The 18,600-nt window shown below is 40.7% G+C and overlaps 1 protein-coding gene across 2 annotated transcripts in view; it reads left to right on the top strand.

Annotated features, from left to right (window-relative positions):
- Window positions 1-6,154: 6,154 nt before the first annotated feature.
- Window positions 6,155-18,600, top strand: part of cast (calpastatin) — a 30,111-nt gene continuing 17,665 nt past the window's right edge. Inside the window, exons 1-2 of one of the 2 annotated variants that reach the window (XM_023427892.2) lie at window positions 6,155-6,338; window positions 15,429-15,479. In XM_023427892.2, the coding sequence (XP_023283660.1) occupies window positions 6,264-6,338; window positions 15,429-15,479 (126 nt within the window). In that variant the 5' untranslated portion in view covers window positions 6,155-6,263. The remainder of the gene's footprint in view (window positions 6,339-15,428; window positions 15,480-18,600) is intronic. The other variant, XM_023427891.2, reaches the window with a different exon arrangement.

Genomic DNA, 18,600 nt, shown 5'->3' with positions numbered 1-18,600 from the left:
TCACAGAGGAAAAGGATAACATCAGCGGTGAGTCAATTCTTCCCTGGGATGTGGGGTGTGTCCTCTCATGCCAAATCTCCAGACTGTGAGTTAGTTCCTCGTGCTTAAGACATGTGTTACATGTCTGTTTCAAGCACAAAGACACGATAAGATATCTAGTCTGCACTGAATCACACAGTCTGTGTGGTTTATATGGAACTATTTCACACTGGCCAATGTTTCCTCTTATTGTTCATATGATGAAAGTGGTGCCAGATGTGTGTTTTAGTAACTTACAATGTCTGGAGCCTGTAATGAACATCGCACTGTAATGAGGGATCTGGCTGATAGAAGAACAAGACCTTACTTGCTGCAACTCCATCTTAAATACATACACATACACACATATACGCACACACGCACGCACACGCACATACTGCTAAAACATTTTTCTTTCCCAACTATTTCCATCAGTCATTAAAGTCGAAAGTTTTCTCTGCGGGAGGGGCAGCGTGTTTTACTCCAAGGGGCAGATCAACCTGGTTTTGACTTGATTTCCAACAGACGATTGAGGGCGCACAGGCAACAGTGAATGTTCATCGATCCGTGTTTTAAAGATGCCACATAAGAAGAGAAGCCATGGACACCATAAAAACACAAAGGAGACAAAAGAGGTAAGTTTTCTTTTTTTCTGTTGGCATACGGGGAACTGGGTCGGACATCTGGTGGAATATGTTTAAAATTGTAATAAGACCTGCAACCACAGTCAGAAGAAATTTCTATGCGTATTTTGTATGTGACTTATATTTCTTGCTGGACGGCCGCTCAGGATGTTTGTGCTTAGAGGCAATGAAGTCAGATATGTTGCATAGCGTTGTATCGATCAACATCAACCATGTCTATAATTCAGTCAATAAACAGTTGTTGCCAGTGAAAGGCTGAAGGGCGTCATCATCAACCTAACCCCGCATCAGCGCGCGGGTTAGCTGGGAACATTCACAATTGTGGTCTATCAAGTTCCTTCTTTGGAAAACTCTGTGTGTGTGTGTGTGTGTGTGTGTGTGTGTGTGTGTGTGTGTGTGTGTGTGTGTGTGTGTGTGTATACTGTAGGGGTGGTATACTACAGTTTTAAAGCGGAAGAGCCAGTGATTCCTCTAGAAAAGGGTGATTTTTTTTCTGTAAGACTACAGCACAGAGATCTTTGTGTGATAATTGCTGAAGTGTGAGGGGAGTGGCACATCAGTGTTTGGGGAGGCATGAGAGCAAAGATCTTGTGGTGAGGACAGGAGAAAGTAGCAGTGCACTGTGGACTTTTGATTTCAGGCCAGTGTTCTCTGCTCCTGTTCCCTCATGGCGTATGCAGCATACTGGATGAGTCTTGTGAGTACATCATTTGTTACTTTTCACCTCCCCTCTCTTCAGTTGGATCCTCTGGCGATACACTTTGTCAACTCTTAAGTCAATCTTGGCAGCTGTAGAGACGCTTTAGCTCTGCTTTTATTGCAGGAACCAGCACAACTAGTCTGAATGTGTGAGCTGTACTGAATGGTCTTAAAACTTGGCATAAGCTGCAGATAGCTGAATCTTTTTTGAAATAAATTACTATAAGGGCTTCGCCCATATTCTGTCATACACATTATTTATGTATGAGGGCGTGTGAGTGTTTGAACTGAGATAAAATCAACATGCACACTCAGTTTTGAACTAGTCCTTGAGGTGAGGATCAGATGACACTGCAGTATCCTGTTTTAAGTCATTTCAACTTAATTCAGTCAATGTTAAATGTTTTTTATAATGTAGGTGTATTATTTGAGAGGCATACAGTTATTACTGCTTGTACAAATATGATAGAAATACTAACATAAATTTGACCACATCATTTTATTTAATTCATTTTGGGATATTAAACTTTTACAATCATGTTAAAAGAAAGAAAGGCAAGAGGACGATATAACTTGTACATGAAACATTTTTCGTCTGATGTTAAATGAGTAATCCACCAACACAATAGGTTGAAATTACTGCATCCTGTACAGACATTCCATTGAATTGAATGCCGAAAGCTTGTTCAGCCTTCTAAGCCTTTGCACTTGTAATAACAAGCTGATGTGTGTGTGTTTCTGTTTCTATTTGTGTATGTACTAAAAAGGCGCAGCTGCTTCCCAGCTGCATTGGACTTGATGTCCAACGCAGTAGCAAGTCTTCAGTCTATTGCACTGCAGGGTCCTACTAAGGCAAGGTGCAGCCATCACCTCCTCCAGCTGTCTCATACCCGCACTCTGAAACCTAAATATTGATTTGTTTTTCTGCACACAGGCAGAATCTGTGCAGGACTGAACAAAGGTTTATTTTGACGTAAATGTGCCCAGTGAGTTGCAGTTTTAATGTTCTCCAGTTCACTTTGAACAGATGAAATTGAAAGGACTGGAAACGACTGCTATCTACTTGCATTTCAATAGAATCCCTCCCTTGATATTATGTAATAATATGAAATGCATCAATTTCTCAACCTTGGAATGACTTGATAAAGCAGATATGGTTCTACCATATATGTCAAACACTAACTTTATAACTTTACATAGTTTTCATAGGAAAATGTTTGAAATATTTCCTCATTTCCACACGATAATGACAACTCTCTAACTGACTGTATTGTGTTGTAGAATTTTGGGGACTCAAAATTGGGCCACAGGATTGGAGCATGTAACATACGTGCATTACTGTTGTTGAGTGTGCATTGTTGTCGAGCAAAATGCATGTGCTGGATTGCAGTAGCCTATATATGGGAAGGAAAATCTAAGTTTGTATTTGTCTCCCTCTGCTGAGTGCAGTCATGCTTGAGCTTGCAAACGTTGATTTGTCAGCTGCTTGTCCGTAAACCTGAGAAAGGTGTCTGTGCTCTCTCTGTGTCTGAGGAGGAGGAGGTGACACTAACACTCTTACCTTCTGCCTGTGATCTTTTAAATTCAAGTTACTGATGACCGTGTGCAATCTCATCTGTAACTCTCTTATTAACCTACCACTGTGCTCGTTGAAAGACTTGGAAAATTTGTCATCACTCCGACTTGAGCTCATTTTAGAAACTCTATACTTTATCTTGTTTAGTAAATCTTTTATTGTTACTTGGAATCATATTTATCTTTGCCAGGAATTTGTCTTTATCGTTTTAGAAAATGGACGCCAGTTTCCTTAGATTATTTTCAGGATTTTACCACTAGAAACAGTTCATTCCTGACGTATAATGTTTATTTTCTGATATATTTTTTACAATGATGTAAAAGTTTAAAGTTATGTATCTGCAAATTGTTGTATAGTTTCTCTCTGGAAACATGTAGGTGATGCAGTGTGTGAGGAGGTGATATGCAAAGTTTGAAGATGTCTGAACCGCTGTGGTGGAGAGAGCGATGGCTGTAGTATGACATGGGTCTAAATATAAAGATGAGCACCAGTTTAGCAGTAGAGTCCAATTACATATACATACTCATGTTCATACACTGTTACGCAAACGTGAATTACAACATCTAGTATTTCCTAATTCATTTTCATTACACCAACATTATTAGATATACTGAGCTCATCGCTATCAGTTGTTTCTGTCACTATGCTGCTGAATCTTTATGTGCAAATGTCAAGTTACGGGTGAAAAGAACTCTAGCACCACCTCATGCCACACAAGATAGAGGTTCACATGGCTCCTTGGGAGGTTATCGTACAATACATCCACTTGTTGTTTCCCATGGTGCAACAGCTAGTTTTACAGGCTTGGTCAGATGGCACACATTGCCAAAGGTGTGTCTATCTGAAGAGGGAATGTGCCATGCTGTGGGTTATGTGGCCTGTGCGTACATGTGTACACACGTGTGCGAGCATGACCATTTCCATAAGTACATATGCACTGCAACATGTAAATATGTACCTGTGCTGTACATGCTTAGTTTCTTCCCATTCAAGCTGACAGATGTGGGGAAAAAAGATTTTTTGAAAAGCACACTTGTATGACATAATTTCATCGCTGTGTGAACTCAGTGGCTGATCAGATGGAACAGCAGAGGACACTCGGACACTGGTCTGACATTGTGGGTCCCTCAGACAAAAAGAAACAACTGCTGACTCCAAACCTGTCTCCACCATACCAATTTTACTAGTTCCCATATCCCAATATTAATACCCTCGGAAAGTGTAAATAATACTGAATTTAAAAATGTGTTTATCAGATCTATCTGTTCAGATATGACTCAGAGAGGGAGTATCATCTTTTTACGCAAATTGCAGCAGTCAGGCTTTAAAGTTCCTTAATTGCCTCCATGAGCTGTCTTCACCACTGTTGACTGTGTTGATAGGTGGGACAGATTAATGGGCCAAGCTGCTATAACTAACTTCTGTGTTGTTTTTAGAACAACATGTACCTTTCTGTTTCACCTCAGGCAGTAATCTTTGCCCCCGTGTTGAAAACCCCTGGAATACAATATGTATAACATGTACTTCAGCTAAATTTTTTAATGAATTCTGTTCAATTAAATGTAATTGCCTTCTGTATTATGAAGATATAAGAAAGCAAATTCTGATATTCTCAGTGAAGCATATAAGGTGTGTTTAAATAGTCTTTAATCATCCACTGATATTAATTTATGTGTTTATGTCTCAATTCTGTAAAGAAATCCAACAGGGATTTGGTTTCTTGCCGCTTAGTTTCAGTGTCATATTACACCCACTGTGTTGTGACCGGGTGTGATACCAGTGAATTATATTTGGCATGTTGAAAGGGAAAGCTCACATCTCCACCTGGACATACAGCTTCAGGTTTCATGTGAGGCTGGTTTAAACATAATTTTCAGGTTCTGCTGAGTTGTGCTTCTAAAACACTCATAAATGAAAGGATTGGCTGTCAGATTGATTCTTCCACAGTGACTCATTCAAATGCAGCATTGTCTGCTCACTCCACCCAAGAACTGCCCAAAGGGACGTGCAAGTCATAGGTGATGTAAAACCTCAGTGATATGACTGGAATTGCACTTTGCACTTGTCTTTAAATGTCACGCAGATGTAATGGCTTCAGTTATGCAATTTTTTCACTCCGTCTTTGTGTGCTTTTTCTCATCAGAAGGAGCAATAGAATTTATTGCAGTCTTTCCCCTTTTATAATTTTCTGTGTGTTCCTGTGTCTTAAAAAAGATCTTGTAGGTGAGGGTTCAGAAAGCCAACACCCATCCCTTAAGCTTTAGCAAATCTGTTTGTCATGTGTTATGTAGAAACACTCCTTACATTCCTGTTTCTTAAAGACACTTTTTGCTGTTGTTAGTCTGTTTTGATATGAAGTCAGATGAAATCCCGTTCGTTTGCCACAGACGGTTTTGTTTGGCTCAGTCAGTGGCTATTTATTGATAGGTAACATTTTGACCGGGTGACCAGATATCACCTCAATCTAATCAATACAACTACCTCCTTAAGAGGTTATATTGAAAGTTTTCAGCTCAGCCGGATCTCCCTTTGCAGATAGATGATGCAGATGTGATATAAAACTAAAGTATGGCCCCTACCTTTATTCTCATAGGCAATTAGTCAGGCAGGATAGTTGCACAAGCTGTGCTTTATTGCTGATTGCACACAAGAGGTGTGTACATAGCTGTGTGTATGTTTCTATGCCTGTGTGTGCTCAAGGCCTGTATATCATTACAAATTTGGGTGTGTGCTTGTTGATAAGTAGCTGAGATAGGGTCTAAAAAGATAAAACTGAGGGTTGTCTTTGGTACACTGTAAAAAATTGTTTTACATACATGCCCATGTGTGCATATTTTCTATGCTTATGTGTGTGTGTGCGTGTGCGTGTGTGCGTGTGTGCGTGTGTGTGTGTGTGTGTGTGTGTGTCTGTGTGTGTGTCTGTGTGTGTGTCTGTGTGTGTGTCTGTGTGTGTCTGTGTGTGTCTGTGTGTGTGTGTGTGTGTGTGTCTGTGTGTGTGTGTGTGTGTGTGTGGAAGAGGTATCTGTTTCCCTGAGAAGCAGCTCAGATATGGCCCCTCATCAGGTGGGTGTCAGTCCATGGTCAGCTCACTTCCCTTTATAGCCCAGAGAGTTACAACCCGGCCTCTTGTGACTTCCACGTCTGAGCCTTCCCCCTGCCCCGACCACGCCCCCCCTCTTGGTCCCTCTGCCCTCCCCCTCTCTCTCTCTCTCGCATTCCCTTCCCTGCCTGTTGGAAACATGCTGAAAGCCGACAGACAAGGCAGAGGCTGACAGACACGCACACATACACACACACACACACACTTGGAGGCACTTTCAGCCAACATGGGCCAGATACTGAGCTGGATCCGAGGCCCACGGGACAACCCGGCCCTGCAGGATGTGGCTGTGGAGGAGCAGGTGTGTGCCAATGTGTGTATGTCTATGTGTGTGTGACTGCTAGTGCCATGATATGTGCTGAGCAGCTAATCTAAAAGTATCCACGTGTGTTTTGTTTTGTCACTGTGAGCCAGTCTGTAAATGTAAAAGTATATTTGCAGTTGTTTGCTGTTACTTCTGTTACTGTGGTTCGTACTGCATGTACAATGAAGGACTTGTAGAGGAAACACACATGAGGAGGAAAACTATCTTGGCTCTACTCCAAGACAGACCTCACTCTCACTCTGTCTCTGTTTCTGTCTCTGTCTCTCTCTCTCTCTCTCTCACTCTCTCTCTCTCTCTCTCTCTCTCTCACTCTCTCACTCTCTCACCCTCTCTATCTCTGTGCTGGAATGTGCCCCTTGGTCAGCCTCCATGAGCTCAGTGTGTTTTGTAGCGGTGAGGTATTAAATCAAGGCTGGGGTAATGCCTGCAGTGTTTGTTACCAGTTGCTAGAGGCACCAAACCACAAGGAAAACCTGACAGATCCCTGTTAGTGATGTTGTTTTGAAGGTAATGTGTGTGTGTGTGTGTGTGTGTGTGCAGAGTGTGCTGAGAATATCCTGATTTTATTTTCATAGAAAAAGAACATCGAGGCCTGTTTGGAAACCCTCACAGGAGAGGCTTTTGATTTTTCTGTCTCGCCCAAATAGCTTTCCCCTGTGATAATCTGCAGCATCAGATGGAGCAAACGTAAAGGGTGTGTAGTTGGAATAATTAACAGATTTGTTTTTGTCTTTTTGCACAACTTTAAATTGTATGTACTGTAGGTCATATCCTGTTGCCTCAGCGTCAGTATCTTTTGTTACATTTTGCCTGGCAGGGAAGGTGACTGCGTGTTGATATGTGACAGGTCTACACTGGCTGTCCTGATGTCACTACTTTATCAGGGCTGTGTTAGTTTGCTCTGAGTCACTTTATGTGTGAAAGGTTAAATAGCAAATGTGCACAGGGTGCACAGATAGACCTTTGGATTTTTGGTGGGAGTTTTTTTTTTGTTCTGTTTTGGGCCAAATCTCTGGACGTAGCAGTCAGCCTCCCCCACAACTTACTGTCATCTGGCACCACAATCATTAGAATGACAGGAAATGGCCACTTGGGAAACATATCTTGACTGCATGTGTATTTCCATCAGAACAAAGTCACAAAATGACAAGAAGACAGTAGTCAAACACTCACACACATGTAAGTATACTTCCTCTCTGTAAAACACGCATATCCATTATGACCTGAGTGGATGTTGTACACATCAGTCTTGCCTTTCATTTTAATAGACAGCAATGTCAGTGCTGCAGCGGGTTTATAATTGATGTCCAATTTACATCATGTACTTAAACTTCATTCAAAACCTACTGAGAACAATCCTCTAAGAGGTATTGTAATTAAACAGTAGCACTTTTTTATACAGTTTTAATGTTGAAAGTTTTAAAGTCTTTTACTTAAATAAAAGTAGCAATACCACAGTAGTGTAGTGAGTTTCAGCTGTTTAGCTTCAGTGTTGTGCTAAAGGAGTTTTTTAAATCGAAAACAACTGGACTAGGTTATTTGTCTGTGAAGACGTTTCACCTCTCATCCAAGAGGCTTCATCAGTTCGTGTACGCGTCTGACCAGGCTAGGACTGGATGCGTACACGAACTGATGAAGCCTCTTGGATGAGAGGTGAAACGTCTTCACAGACAAATAACCTAGTCCAGTTGTTTTCGATTTAAAAAAACTCCTTTAGGATACTATGACCTGGACAAATGAGAATATACACAGGCTTCAGTGTTGTGGTTCAGCTTCGTTTTCAGCATCAGGATGCAGCTGTTTTCAGTAAAGAAGCTTTAAAATTCTACTGTATACTACCTACTCAGCACCAAACAGCAGACAGACACAGTTAGAAACTAGCTGGGGAACATAGTGGAGCATTCAGCAGCTAGAGAGCCACTTATTTCCCTCAAGAGAGGAGAAACCAAACACAGAGCTAAAGGGGAGGGAATATTGGACTTACATTCATCAGGTGGCCAGAAACATGACTCCAAATGTTTCTCCATAACTGCTGGATGTGTAAATAAGCAGCTGTTTTCTAACAAGTTCATAACATGTGAATGTTGTGGTTGCAACCTTTAAGGACATTAGTATTGTCAGCAAACAGTAAAGTATCAGAATGGCTGACAAAATTGCCTCTATTTATGTTACATTACTTATATTATTGACTTATTATGATTAATGCATTATGTAAGCAGGATCTGATCTAAAAAAAAAAACCTTTCAAAAAGACTACAGGCATGAGGTAATAAGCTGTATTGATGAGAGGCTTCATCATGTGTAACACAGTAATAAACCCCTCAGGCTGTGTGTGTGTTTGTGCCTGAAAGAGAGCAAGTTGTGTCACTGTTTACACGTGTGTTTTTATATGTTGGTGTCTTGTCAGCAGGCTGTGTGTTATTTCCCAGCACTCATTGGGACTTGTGCTGTCAGATTTCTGACTTCACTGTCAGTTTGGCTTTAGCTCAACTGCTGAACCAACCATTGCTCTCAGGCTTTTGTTGTGTGAGTTATATAAAAGTTACTCCGGGAGAGTTTCCAGACCTCTGGGCTCACCTGGGAATGTGCTTGTTGTTTAGCACCAAACTGTTTCTGTACATTTGTTCTGCTGTCTGTTTACATCTGCCCTGCTTGAGTAAAGGCTGATGCTCGAAGCCACATGATGTTTGTCCCGGCAAGTAAGGATAGGTAATGAAGACCCATCAGCCTGACGCTTACTGGAACTTGTAATGTGATATAATGATTGTGATTCTTGGTTATTATATATATTATATTGTTTATTTTACATAAACACATGAAAGTGGAAAGCTAAAGTTGTTGATGACACATTAGCAAGCTTGTTTAGCACATTGATGCACTGATACGTTATTGTCACAGGTTTGTGGTAAGTAGGACCCAAAAGCAGCACTTGGGAGATGGTGCAAAAGGTTTATTTAACTGAAAAAGCTTACACAACACTGGTGAAGCACAGGGAAACACACTTCATGTAAGCCTGGACCTTAAAATTCATTAAAATTATATAATAACATATATAAATAAAGATAAATATGTAATAGAATCTGTAGCTCAAGCAAGTTTCAAGTCACATACATACAATACTGGAACCACCAGACAACAGGAAAACACATTCAATAATAACGCTATTGTTTGCTTTAAATGTAAAGAACACAGTATATTATCTAAAGAAATGGAGTGCATAGTTGGTCTTTTTTCAGTAGACCATGTTTTCCATGGATTATTTTCCAGGTATGTTTTAAATATGAAATATGAAACTTGGACTTAGGAACATTCCTGACAGAGGGTAAACTATGTGACGGTAGAGAAATGAACCGATAAAAGAAAACAGTTTGTGAGAGAAAGTTAAATTTACCTTGGCGCAGACAGAGACTGTATCTCCCACTGAGTAAAAGAAGAAAAGATCAAATATATTTGCTTTTTTTCAATGCAAACTATGCCTGCACCAGAAGACACCCAGCACACAGATTATATAAAGTATAGCAAATAACAACCTTTTTAAATTAATGTGAAAATGTAATAACCTAATGCACAGGTGGGCTGATAAAGTCCAGCGGAGGATAATGTAGAGCTGATCCTTAAACCTAATCGCAGTTGTAAAGTATTTTATATTTTCAGCCGTTAAGGATCAAAGAATTGCTAAGTTTCCTCCCCTTCCTATTTTAAGCATCAAACAGTTTTGTTTGCTTGGGTCTCACAAACAGCACAGCTTCGAGGGGCACTAGCATGGCTATTGTTCTTTCACACAGGAAACATATTACTGAACATAATATATGAATTTGATCCATTCATTAGCTAAAATCACTGCTTATTCCCTTGGAGTGAGCTCTTTTTAGTTCTCAACAAACTGATGTGAAGTCACCTGATGAATGTAAGTCCCTTCAGCTTAGGCTCCAACTCCTGAAAATGTGTTTGAGTTTGTTGATTGGCGCTGATTTGTCTGATGTTACTTGATAAACCTGTTATTTGGTTATAAGCACGTAGGGTTCAGTGGGTTATCACAGATTTTTTTTTGTTAAAAAATCCCTAACCCTGGATTTGCAGTAACTGACTTTTTCACTCACTGACCCTTTCTCTCTGGTGTGGTCGATGTCCACTTACTACTGAGAAAAATATTTTGGTCTTTAGCTCACTGGATGTTTTTATGTAGTTTCATCACCTGCTAGTTGCTATCTTAGTCTGCTTATAATTGAAGTCAGCCAAGTAGTATGATATGTTTTTCAGTCTGTGTGCTGAAACAATTTGTTTGCTGCTGCTGGAAACCGGTTTGGTGAGAGTTGTAAGACTCATCCATAAAAACAATGAGTTAAACAGGCTAAAAAGCTCTAGAGATGCTGTGATCTTTGTGGGTTTATCACTGCCAACGACCCCTTCCACAATACACACAGTATTTTGATTAATTGTTACAAGCTCATCAGATCAACTCCCAACTTGATCTGTATCACTGATTTTTCTATAGGAGCAATAGTCTGGTTGGTCAAGTTATCCAGGCTGTTCCTCTCCTCATTGTTTTTGCACAGTCAGCTTTCACATAACAAACAGGTTTTTCATTTGTAGGATGTAGAAGCAACCGGATTCCCTGTGGCAGCCTCTGTTCATGATCAGACAAGACCTGATTCACACACTCCTCTAGAACCTCCAGAGCTTTTTGACTAAACACATCTCTATCCTTTTATCTCCCAGTTCTACCTGTGTGTTTATATCATAAACATGTTTTTTTACTGTGATCACTTGCCAGCAAAAGTATACAACATCAGTCCTTTCCCACAGGCTTAGTTTAATAAACATGATGCGATAAAAGCCTCCCACTTAGTTGGCCTGTGAACTCCTAGAAACAGCATTAAAGTTTCAGACTGGAAACCCCCTCTGTTTACAGTTTCTGAGTTCAGATTGGTCAACCCCTCTGGAAGGGTGGGTCTGCTTTTGCTCATTATTTTTCAGCAAAGATAAGTGTTACCAGGGGTTACCAAGTAAGGCGTTTGGATGCTGTGTGAGCATGCATGTTTTCAGAGAGAAATGCGCCAGCTCTCTCTCTCTCTCTCTCTCTCTCTCTCTCTCTCTCTCTCCCCTCCCTCTCTCACACACACAGACACAGACACAGACATAGACAGACAAATAGACACTTTCTGGCTCTGTTGTGTTTTGGAGCGAGTCGGGGGCAAAGCTGTTAAAGTAGATTCATTATGAAAGGCCTTGGAAAAAGACAAATATTTTTGCCACGGGAATGCGAGGGTAGGGATTGTGCAACAAATTGGAGAGATCTGTAGTCTGCCTCCTTTTCCCTTTTAAGATATTTTTAGACCAATAAGATTTGTCAGACACAAGACGGACTGTTGACCTCGAAGAATACAGAAAAAACATGTACCATATCCATTCGTGAGCTGTGTATCTTTATTCAAGGTGGTGATTCTGTGTTGTAATGATCAGGTTGCTTTGGCTGATGTTTAAACAAGTCTATTCATGTTCACGACAGAAAAGCTTCCACGAAAAATAAAAATCTCATAACTAGAGTTTATTATGAGGAACCTGTGTCTGTCTGTTTGCATACTTTCAAATTAAAATAAATCTCAAAAGCCAAATTCTCGACTAAATACAGATCAGATAATGCAAAAAAATAATACTGAAACTTTTTGTTCTTTTTGTTGCTTCATCATTTGTGATATAGCAATTTATTGTGTGTTTCTTTGCTTATGGCTGTTATAGTGCAGACAAAACAAGCATGACACACATACAGTATATGTATATATGTTAGTCTTGTGTTCATAAGACATAAAACAACAGACTCATACATGAGCTGACAGACACAGTGAGTCTACACAGCAGTTTCAGACGACACACTTCACAATCCTCCATTCATTTTCACCTAAGTGCTATGAGTGTTTTTAGACACAAGGGGGTGCCGTTTTTCAAAGCCCTCCTTTATCAACATTTTATACATATTTGACATGTGTGGACTGTTTTATCTGAGTTAATCAAATGTCTATGGATTAACTGTAAAGGGTCCTTAACTATCAATTATCAATGTGTGTGTGTATGTGTTTGTGTTTGTGTGTTTGTGCAGAGAAGGGAGAGTTTACACTGCTATGTTTTTCTAAAATTCTTACATAACTTCTGGCTGATGTCCAGAAGCTGTGTTTCCTGTCTGCTCCTATGTCCAGGGGCTACTTTGAAGACCCACAAGAAGCCAGAGTCAGCATGTCAGAACTTGTGTTGATGACCCATTCATTTTCTTCCTTGCAACTTTGTCTTTCTTTAATTTACAGCATTTCTTTCTCTCTGCTCAGGCTGTCTTGGGGTGTGGTGTGGACTGCACTCGATGTGATAACCCTCCCTCTCTTCTTTTCTTTCCAATCACATGCACACACTCTCTGTCTCTCTTGTTTGAGTGGCTCTGAGGTCCAGATTCCTAAGCAGTGAGTCTGTCAGACACACCCAGACACTGCCAAACAGCACTGCTGCAGCAAATCCTCTCCTGCCTCATCACTGCTTCATGCTTCAACTCTGCCTCCTTTATAACTCTTCCTGCAGACATTTTGCTGCGGGCCGTCATGTCTGTTAGTGAACTGCAACATCGACCCCTTACAAAGCCCACCCTGACCCAGCCCAAAGTTTCCCTCATGATGACTTCTTTATTTTTCCTGGCAGGCAGTGAGCAGTGGGTGGGTCCTTGTGTGTCCGACTGTCCAATCTCACTCTGCCTGCTCTGTTGCCTTGTGGCAGAGGAGGTGGAGCCTAAGCAGTACAGGCTTGTTGTGCCTCTTCCTAGAGGGCGGAGCAGCAAGTTTTTTCACCACTGGGTGTGTGTGTGTGCGCGTGTATGTGTGTCTGTATGTGTGTTTACAATTGTGCGTGTGCATGCGTGTGTGCTTGACATACAGAGTGGACTTAAGTGTTTCCACAGCGGGAATCTAAGGTAAACCGGCCTCAAGAGAGCATCTTGGTAGTGTACACAGCAGCTTATATAGAGGATACACACTCACAATCAAACCTATGGTATGTATCTGGACACTATGCTCGCTCGTATATGTAAATTCCTGTGTGTGGAAGGGCTTCCTGTTTGATACCCGTCGAACTGTCAATTTGAAGGCTGTTGTGTGACAGGGGCAGTGGCTATGATCAAACTGTTGGAGGCTTATAAGTCATGTGTCAGCATTAAACAGCAGTTCACCATGTTCAGTGTGTGTCGTGTGAGCAGAAGCTTGTGCCTTTTACGTGTCAAGTTAAGGAAAGTTGGCAAAGATTACTGTGTTACTGTCACTGTTACTTTTATGGACCTTGACAGCAGTTATTGCCAAGGCAACAACAAAAGGGACCAAATAAACAGTAAACAATCAACACTGTATTTATACTGAGGGATACTGCACTCTAATCAATGTTTTATTAATTTGCTGGAAACTAAATTAAACCTAGATGCTCGAAAATAATACAGACACCTCTGTAAGTCAGGATGTGCTGTTTATTGTTGATAAGAGAAAGCTATGCACCTGATATGACAAATATAGTACAAATATAGCAAAATACAAGACCAGTGCTTCTTCTTTTTGTCTGATAACTGATCTTAAATTCCTCTGGATCCTCAGCTATACCTATGCAACTTGGCAATGTGCATATTAGTTTGCAGCAGAGTGCTGAGAGAATAAAACAGGCTGGCTGTGGTGTGACAATAAAGCGTGTTAACAGCACAATATCAGCGCAGATAGACTATTATATCAGGTTTGACTAATGGCATCACTCTCAAGTTTACCCAGCTGTCTGTTAGCTCATGAAGTCTTGCCTACAGCAATAATAATCATCCTTTTGCAGCTCTGCACTGAAACGGCAGTAACACAACAACTGTTAGCTCCCTTGCTACTTTTACACCTATGCTCCATGTTCTTGCCTTGTAACATCGGCGACAGCTTTCCACCATTGAGCTGTACTGATCCACATTATTGCTAAAGTTGCCAGTGCTATTTTAAAGCAGTGGCAGCAGCTAGCTGCTAAGGAGCTGTTTCCAGCCATATTCATATGTGCGTGTTTGTGGTTTGTCGGGTGGGGCCCAGCATTAGTCATCAGTTTTCATAGCAGGGCTGAGCTAGTGCTTTAATCACTCTTGGTGGGTAAGGCCTAGATATACTGCATTGTTTCTCCTCTTTTAATGGACAAATACATTGTTAGTTGTGTGTATCATCACTCTGGTTGTTTTTGTGCTTTGGTCCTGGATCATCTGTGTAGCCATCATGCCCGTGTAAAACGGAACAACGACTCTTACGGTAAACCACAAGCACATCAACGTTTGAAATGGTTTCAGATGGCACCATACTGCCATTATGACCTTACTGCACTGTCACTGGTGTTCCAAGTCATATGATAGAGTCATTAGATCTCTAAAATCCTGTGTCTAATCTTGGCCACACTCACTTGGGCCTTAGCCGGCAGTGTGCCCAGCTCTCCCAGAAAGACTATGATGTAGATGTCCTGTCACAAGCTACGTCAGTCAGTGTAGTCCTCACTGGAAGTTGCCAACAGTTCTTTGGTTCTGTCTATGTGAATGCATAGTCTGTCTGTGTGTGTGTGTGTGTGTGTGTGTGTGTGTGTGTGGTGTACGTGTGTGTGTGTGTGTGTGTGTGTGTGTGTGTGTCTGTCTGTCTGTCTGTCTGTCTGTCTGTCTGTCTGTCATGTGTGTTACCACAACAATATGAGTGTCCTCCAACAGAGTGGGGTTTTGGTTTGAAGGATTCTTTTTTCACACTATCACACAGATTTCACACTTGAGAGGCACCTATTTGACAACAGAATTCCCCTTTTTCAGTTGGTTTTGACATAAACTGTTTGCTTTGTCGGGCTTGTTGAAACCTGTGGTGATTTAAAACTTGTACTGGTTTTACTTAGAGAACACTGTTGGGCTTTATGTGCATATATGTAAATTTATCATGTGTTTATATACACTGTTGTTTGTCAGTTTACAACTGCACAGGTTCACTGTCTCTCTCTGTGTCTGTGAGCTCTGAACTTCTGTTTAATGGCCTCCATATCTTCCTTGTGAAACAGATACATGGCAACTATCGGCCCCTTCCCTTACCTCAACAAAATTTCAATCAGGTACAGCCGTATGAAACTTCTACCGTCTGCACACTCTGATTTTGTCTGTGTACAGGGCTTGACAGAATAACAGGAACACCAAGCATAATACCGTATAACACAATCATTCACAATCTAAAAAAAATGACTGCACAGTTGAATTAATCGTCACAGTCTCAATAAAAATATAATCACCTCATAAAGAAAGTATTTGCGTACAGGATACATGTGATTTTATGGTGTTCCTGTTACTTTGTCTACCTCATTTATGGCCGTGTGAGAAAAGTCCTGCATAAATCTTGTATAGCCTGCAGAGCCAAAGTCATGAACCACTTGGGGCTAGCTTGAGTTCCCCAAAGGGGTTTTCTTTGTTTTTTAAGGAAAACCTAACATGACTCTGGGACTTTCTGTCCAAAGGTTAGTCACTGTACTTTACCCTCACCTCATTTTAACAAAAACATAATGTTAATTTTATTTGAATTTACCAGCTAATGCTACAGCTAGCATGACATTTTGATAGCTATTGGTACAGAAACTCAGGTGAAGATTTCAACTGATACTGAGCCTTAGCTCATGGGAGCTGTAGTTGTTAAATGGTGATGAAATAATTGCTTTGTTGTTGTTAATAGATGTAGTTTGTATTTTTACTGGATAGCACAGTAGTAGATACCCTTTACCTTAGAATATGGGTAGAAAACTCAGTGTCATGTTTCTGCTTTTCCAGAAAAACAAACTCTACAAAAATATGTTACAGAGCAGAGGCTGACCAGGAGGGGCCAGACACCACCAACCATTTTTAAATGCTGCCTGGCGACACCTGTGCCAAACACATCGTACTTTAAGGTGCTCTTGCTGAAAACGGCGCTCAGACTGACATAATCCGTGAGGCATGTGCTTTTTTTAAAAGCATCTTGTACCGTGTGTGAACTGTTCGCAGTGAGTGTCTGTGGATGGACAGTCTTTCACCTGTAAGCAGAGAGCAGTCTGCTGTACAGGAGGTATGAGGAATGCAGGAATGCTGCAGTTTGGGGTCACTGCAGGCATAAAACTCACAAGGCATCTGGGTGGGTCTCAGGTGAGCACAGAGTTCAGCCTGGTGACATGACAAACCTCTGCTTCAGCTCTAGCTGTTCATCTGAAACTCAGGGATAAATTAAGGAGTGATAAACTTTTTTTAAATTAAAAAATGCCAAGAAGGTGATAACCCCTTTTATTCCAGAGTACACTCCAGGGAAGAGACCTTTTTGCTTCACTCTTTGGCATGTTTATGTATTGATTATTTTTATGATACTGACAGCATGAGTCATCTTGTAAATAAGGTGATGTAATAGATATATATAGTCTCCCTCCTGTCTGTTATACTGTGCATTGTTATAAGCAGCCTGTTTGTTTGCATCTGGGTGATTCACTGTAAGTGCTGCCTAACCTGTCTTTGTTAAATGGCATCTGTCACACAGTGAAGGCAGGACTGGTGATATAGACTTGTTCAATGGTTTTGATGTCAGACTGAGCCTTGAGGGGAGACAACTATGTTTGTGTATGGTTTTAAAACATGGTTTCAGCATAGATCCCCTCACTGACAGCAGTCCAAATGCATGTGGATGCTAATTTATGCAGTAAAATATAGATTTGTTTTGACTCCTAGTAGGATTGTGTAACAGGTCTTATGCTTCCAGCTCTATGTTTGTAGACTGCTTTCCACAAAAAAACTAAAAAGGCAAATGAGTCACCAAATCCTCAACTTCCTTTGATTTCAACTGATACTTCAAAAGTTACATACACAATGGTTCCAAATCTAGTGAGGATGTGGTCGTTGAGTGCATTGGGTTTGTTGTAATGTGCTTTTCTGTAAGTGAAAGTGTAGAGTACTGTAAGGATGTCATATGTTTGGCCAGTGACACATGATTTATTTATTTCTGATGACATGCCAGAAATCATTAGACAATAAGGGAAGCAAACACTTAAGTTACCACAATACTTTTAATTAGATGAAACTAAAACTGCTTTTTCAGTTTCTCTTTAAATTATGTCAATGTTGTACCTGAGGCTGGATATCACACCTCAGTATCTCAGTAATGTGTTGACACAGTGCATGAACTTTTTGTTGAAGGAATAGTTCAACACATGGAAAATTTGTTTATTATTTTCATGCCAAGAGTGTGATTGATACCATGTCTGTACGGTAAATATGAAGCTAGAGCCAGCAGCTCAGCTTAGGACTAACAGTGAAACAGCGAGCATGGATTTGTTTATTACAAACTAATCTAAGTGTCTGCTGCCTGCAGCTTCTTTCAAGCAATACCCATGCCTAGTTTGATCACGCAGATAAAAATTTCCCACATTCACTTCATAATTGTGTAATAAAAAATATCTTAGCTGGTGGATTTTTGTTTCACATGAATGCACGTGCATGTGAAACCTGGAAAACGCATCTGGAAGACACATCATGAGTTACCGTCTGACATGCTGTACCGCTCTGTTTCCTTTATTCAGTTGTTACAGTTTTATTGTGGTTACTAACAACAATCAATATTTTTTGCAGTAACAGGAGTAACATGACTTCCCTTGTGGCTGGGGTGGGGTGAGAGGGTGCCCTGGCTGCTTGTGACCTCACTTCCTCCTCTGTGCCATTTCCTCCCTTCTCTCTCTCTGTAAATAGCATTATGTTGACTCTACCAACTGTCAGCCAGTTAATAATACAATTATGTATGTATAAGATATAAAGGTGAACAAAAATCATGTATTTCTACTTAGAGTAAGATTTTTCAAATGAATATTGAGTGTTTGAGGAAGAGCTCAAGCCCCAGTAGTTGAAGCAAAGCTAGAGTTAGCATTGTGTATGATTTACATGTGCTAACCCTGAGCTGGTTTGTGTTATTTCTGTTAACACCAGTGTGTTAGGCAATCACTGACAGTGATGAGCTGCAGTCATTTCTAAATCAGAGGTCCCGGGTTGCAGATGGTTCAGAGTGGTGCAATTCATTATGTGCTCTGTCTTTCTGTTGTTCATCTCTCTGTTTTCCTTCACTCACTAAAGTCATTCACAGACACACAGCCTGTCTTTACCCTCCATCCTGCCCATAACTAGAACGTGAGGCACAGCTGGCCTGACAGTTTAACTCACCTAGAGGCTTATAGGTGC

The sequence above is a fragment of the Seriola lalandi genome, unplaced genomic scaffold, assembly GCF_002814215.2.
Source record: "Seriola lalandi dorsalis isolate HSWRI2012SDOR001 ecotype SW California unplaced genomic scaffold, Sedor1 jcf7180002054864, whole genome shotgun sequence".
In the NCBI taxonomy this organism is placed as follows: Eukaryota; Metazoa; Chordata; class Actinopteri; order Carangiformes; family Carangidae; genus Seriola; species Seriola lalandi.
The sequence above is the reverse complement of the archived record's forward strand: the minus strand, read 5'-3'. Positions and strand labels throughout refer to the sequence as shown.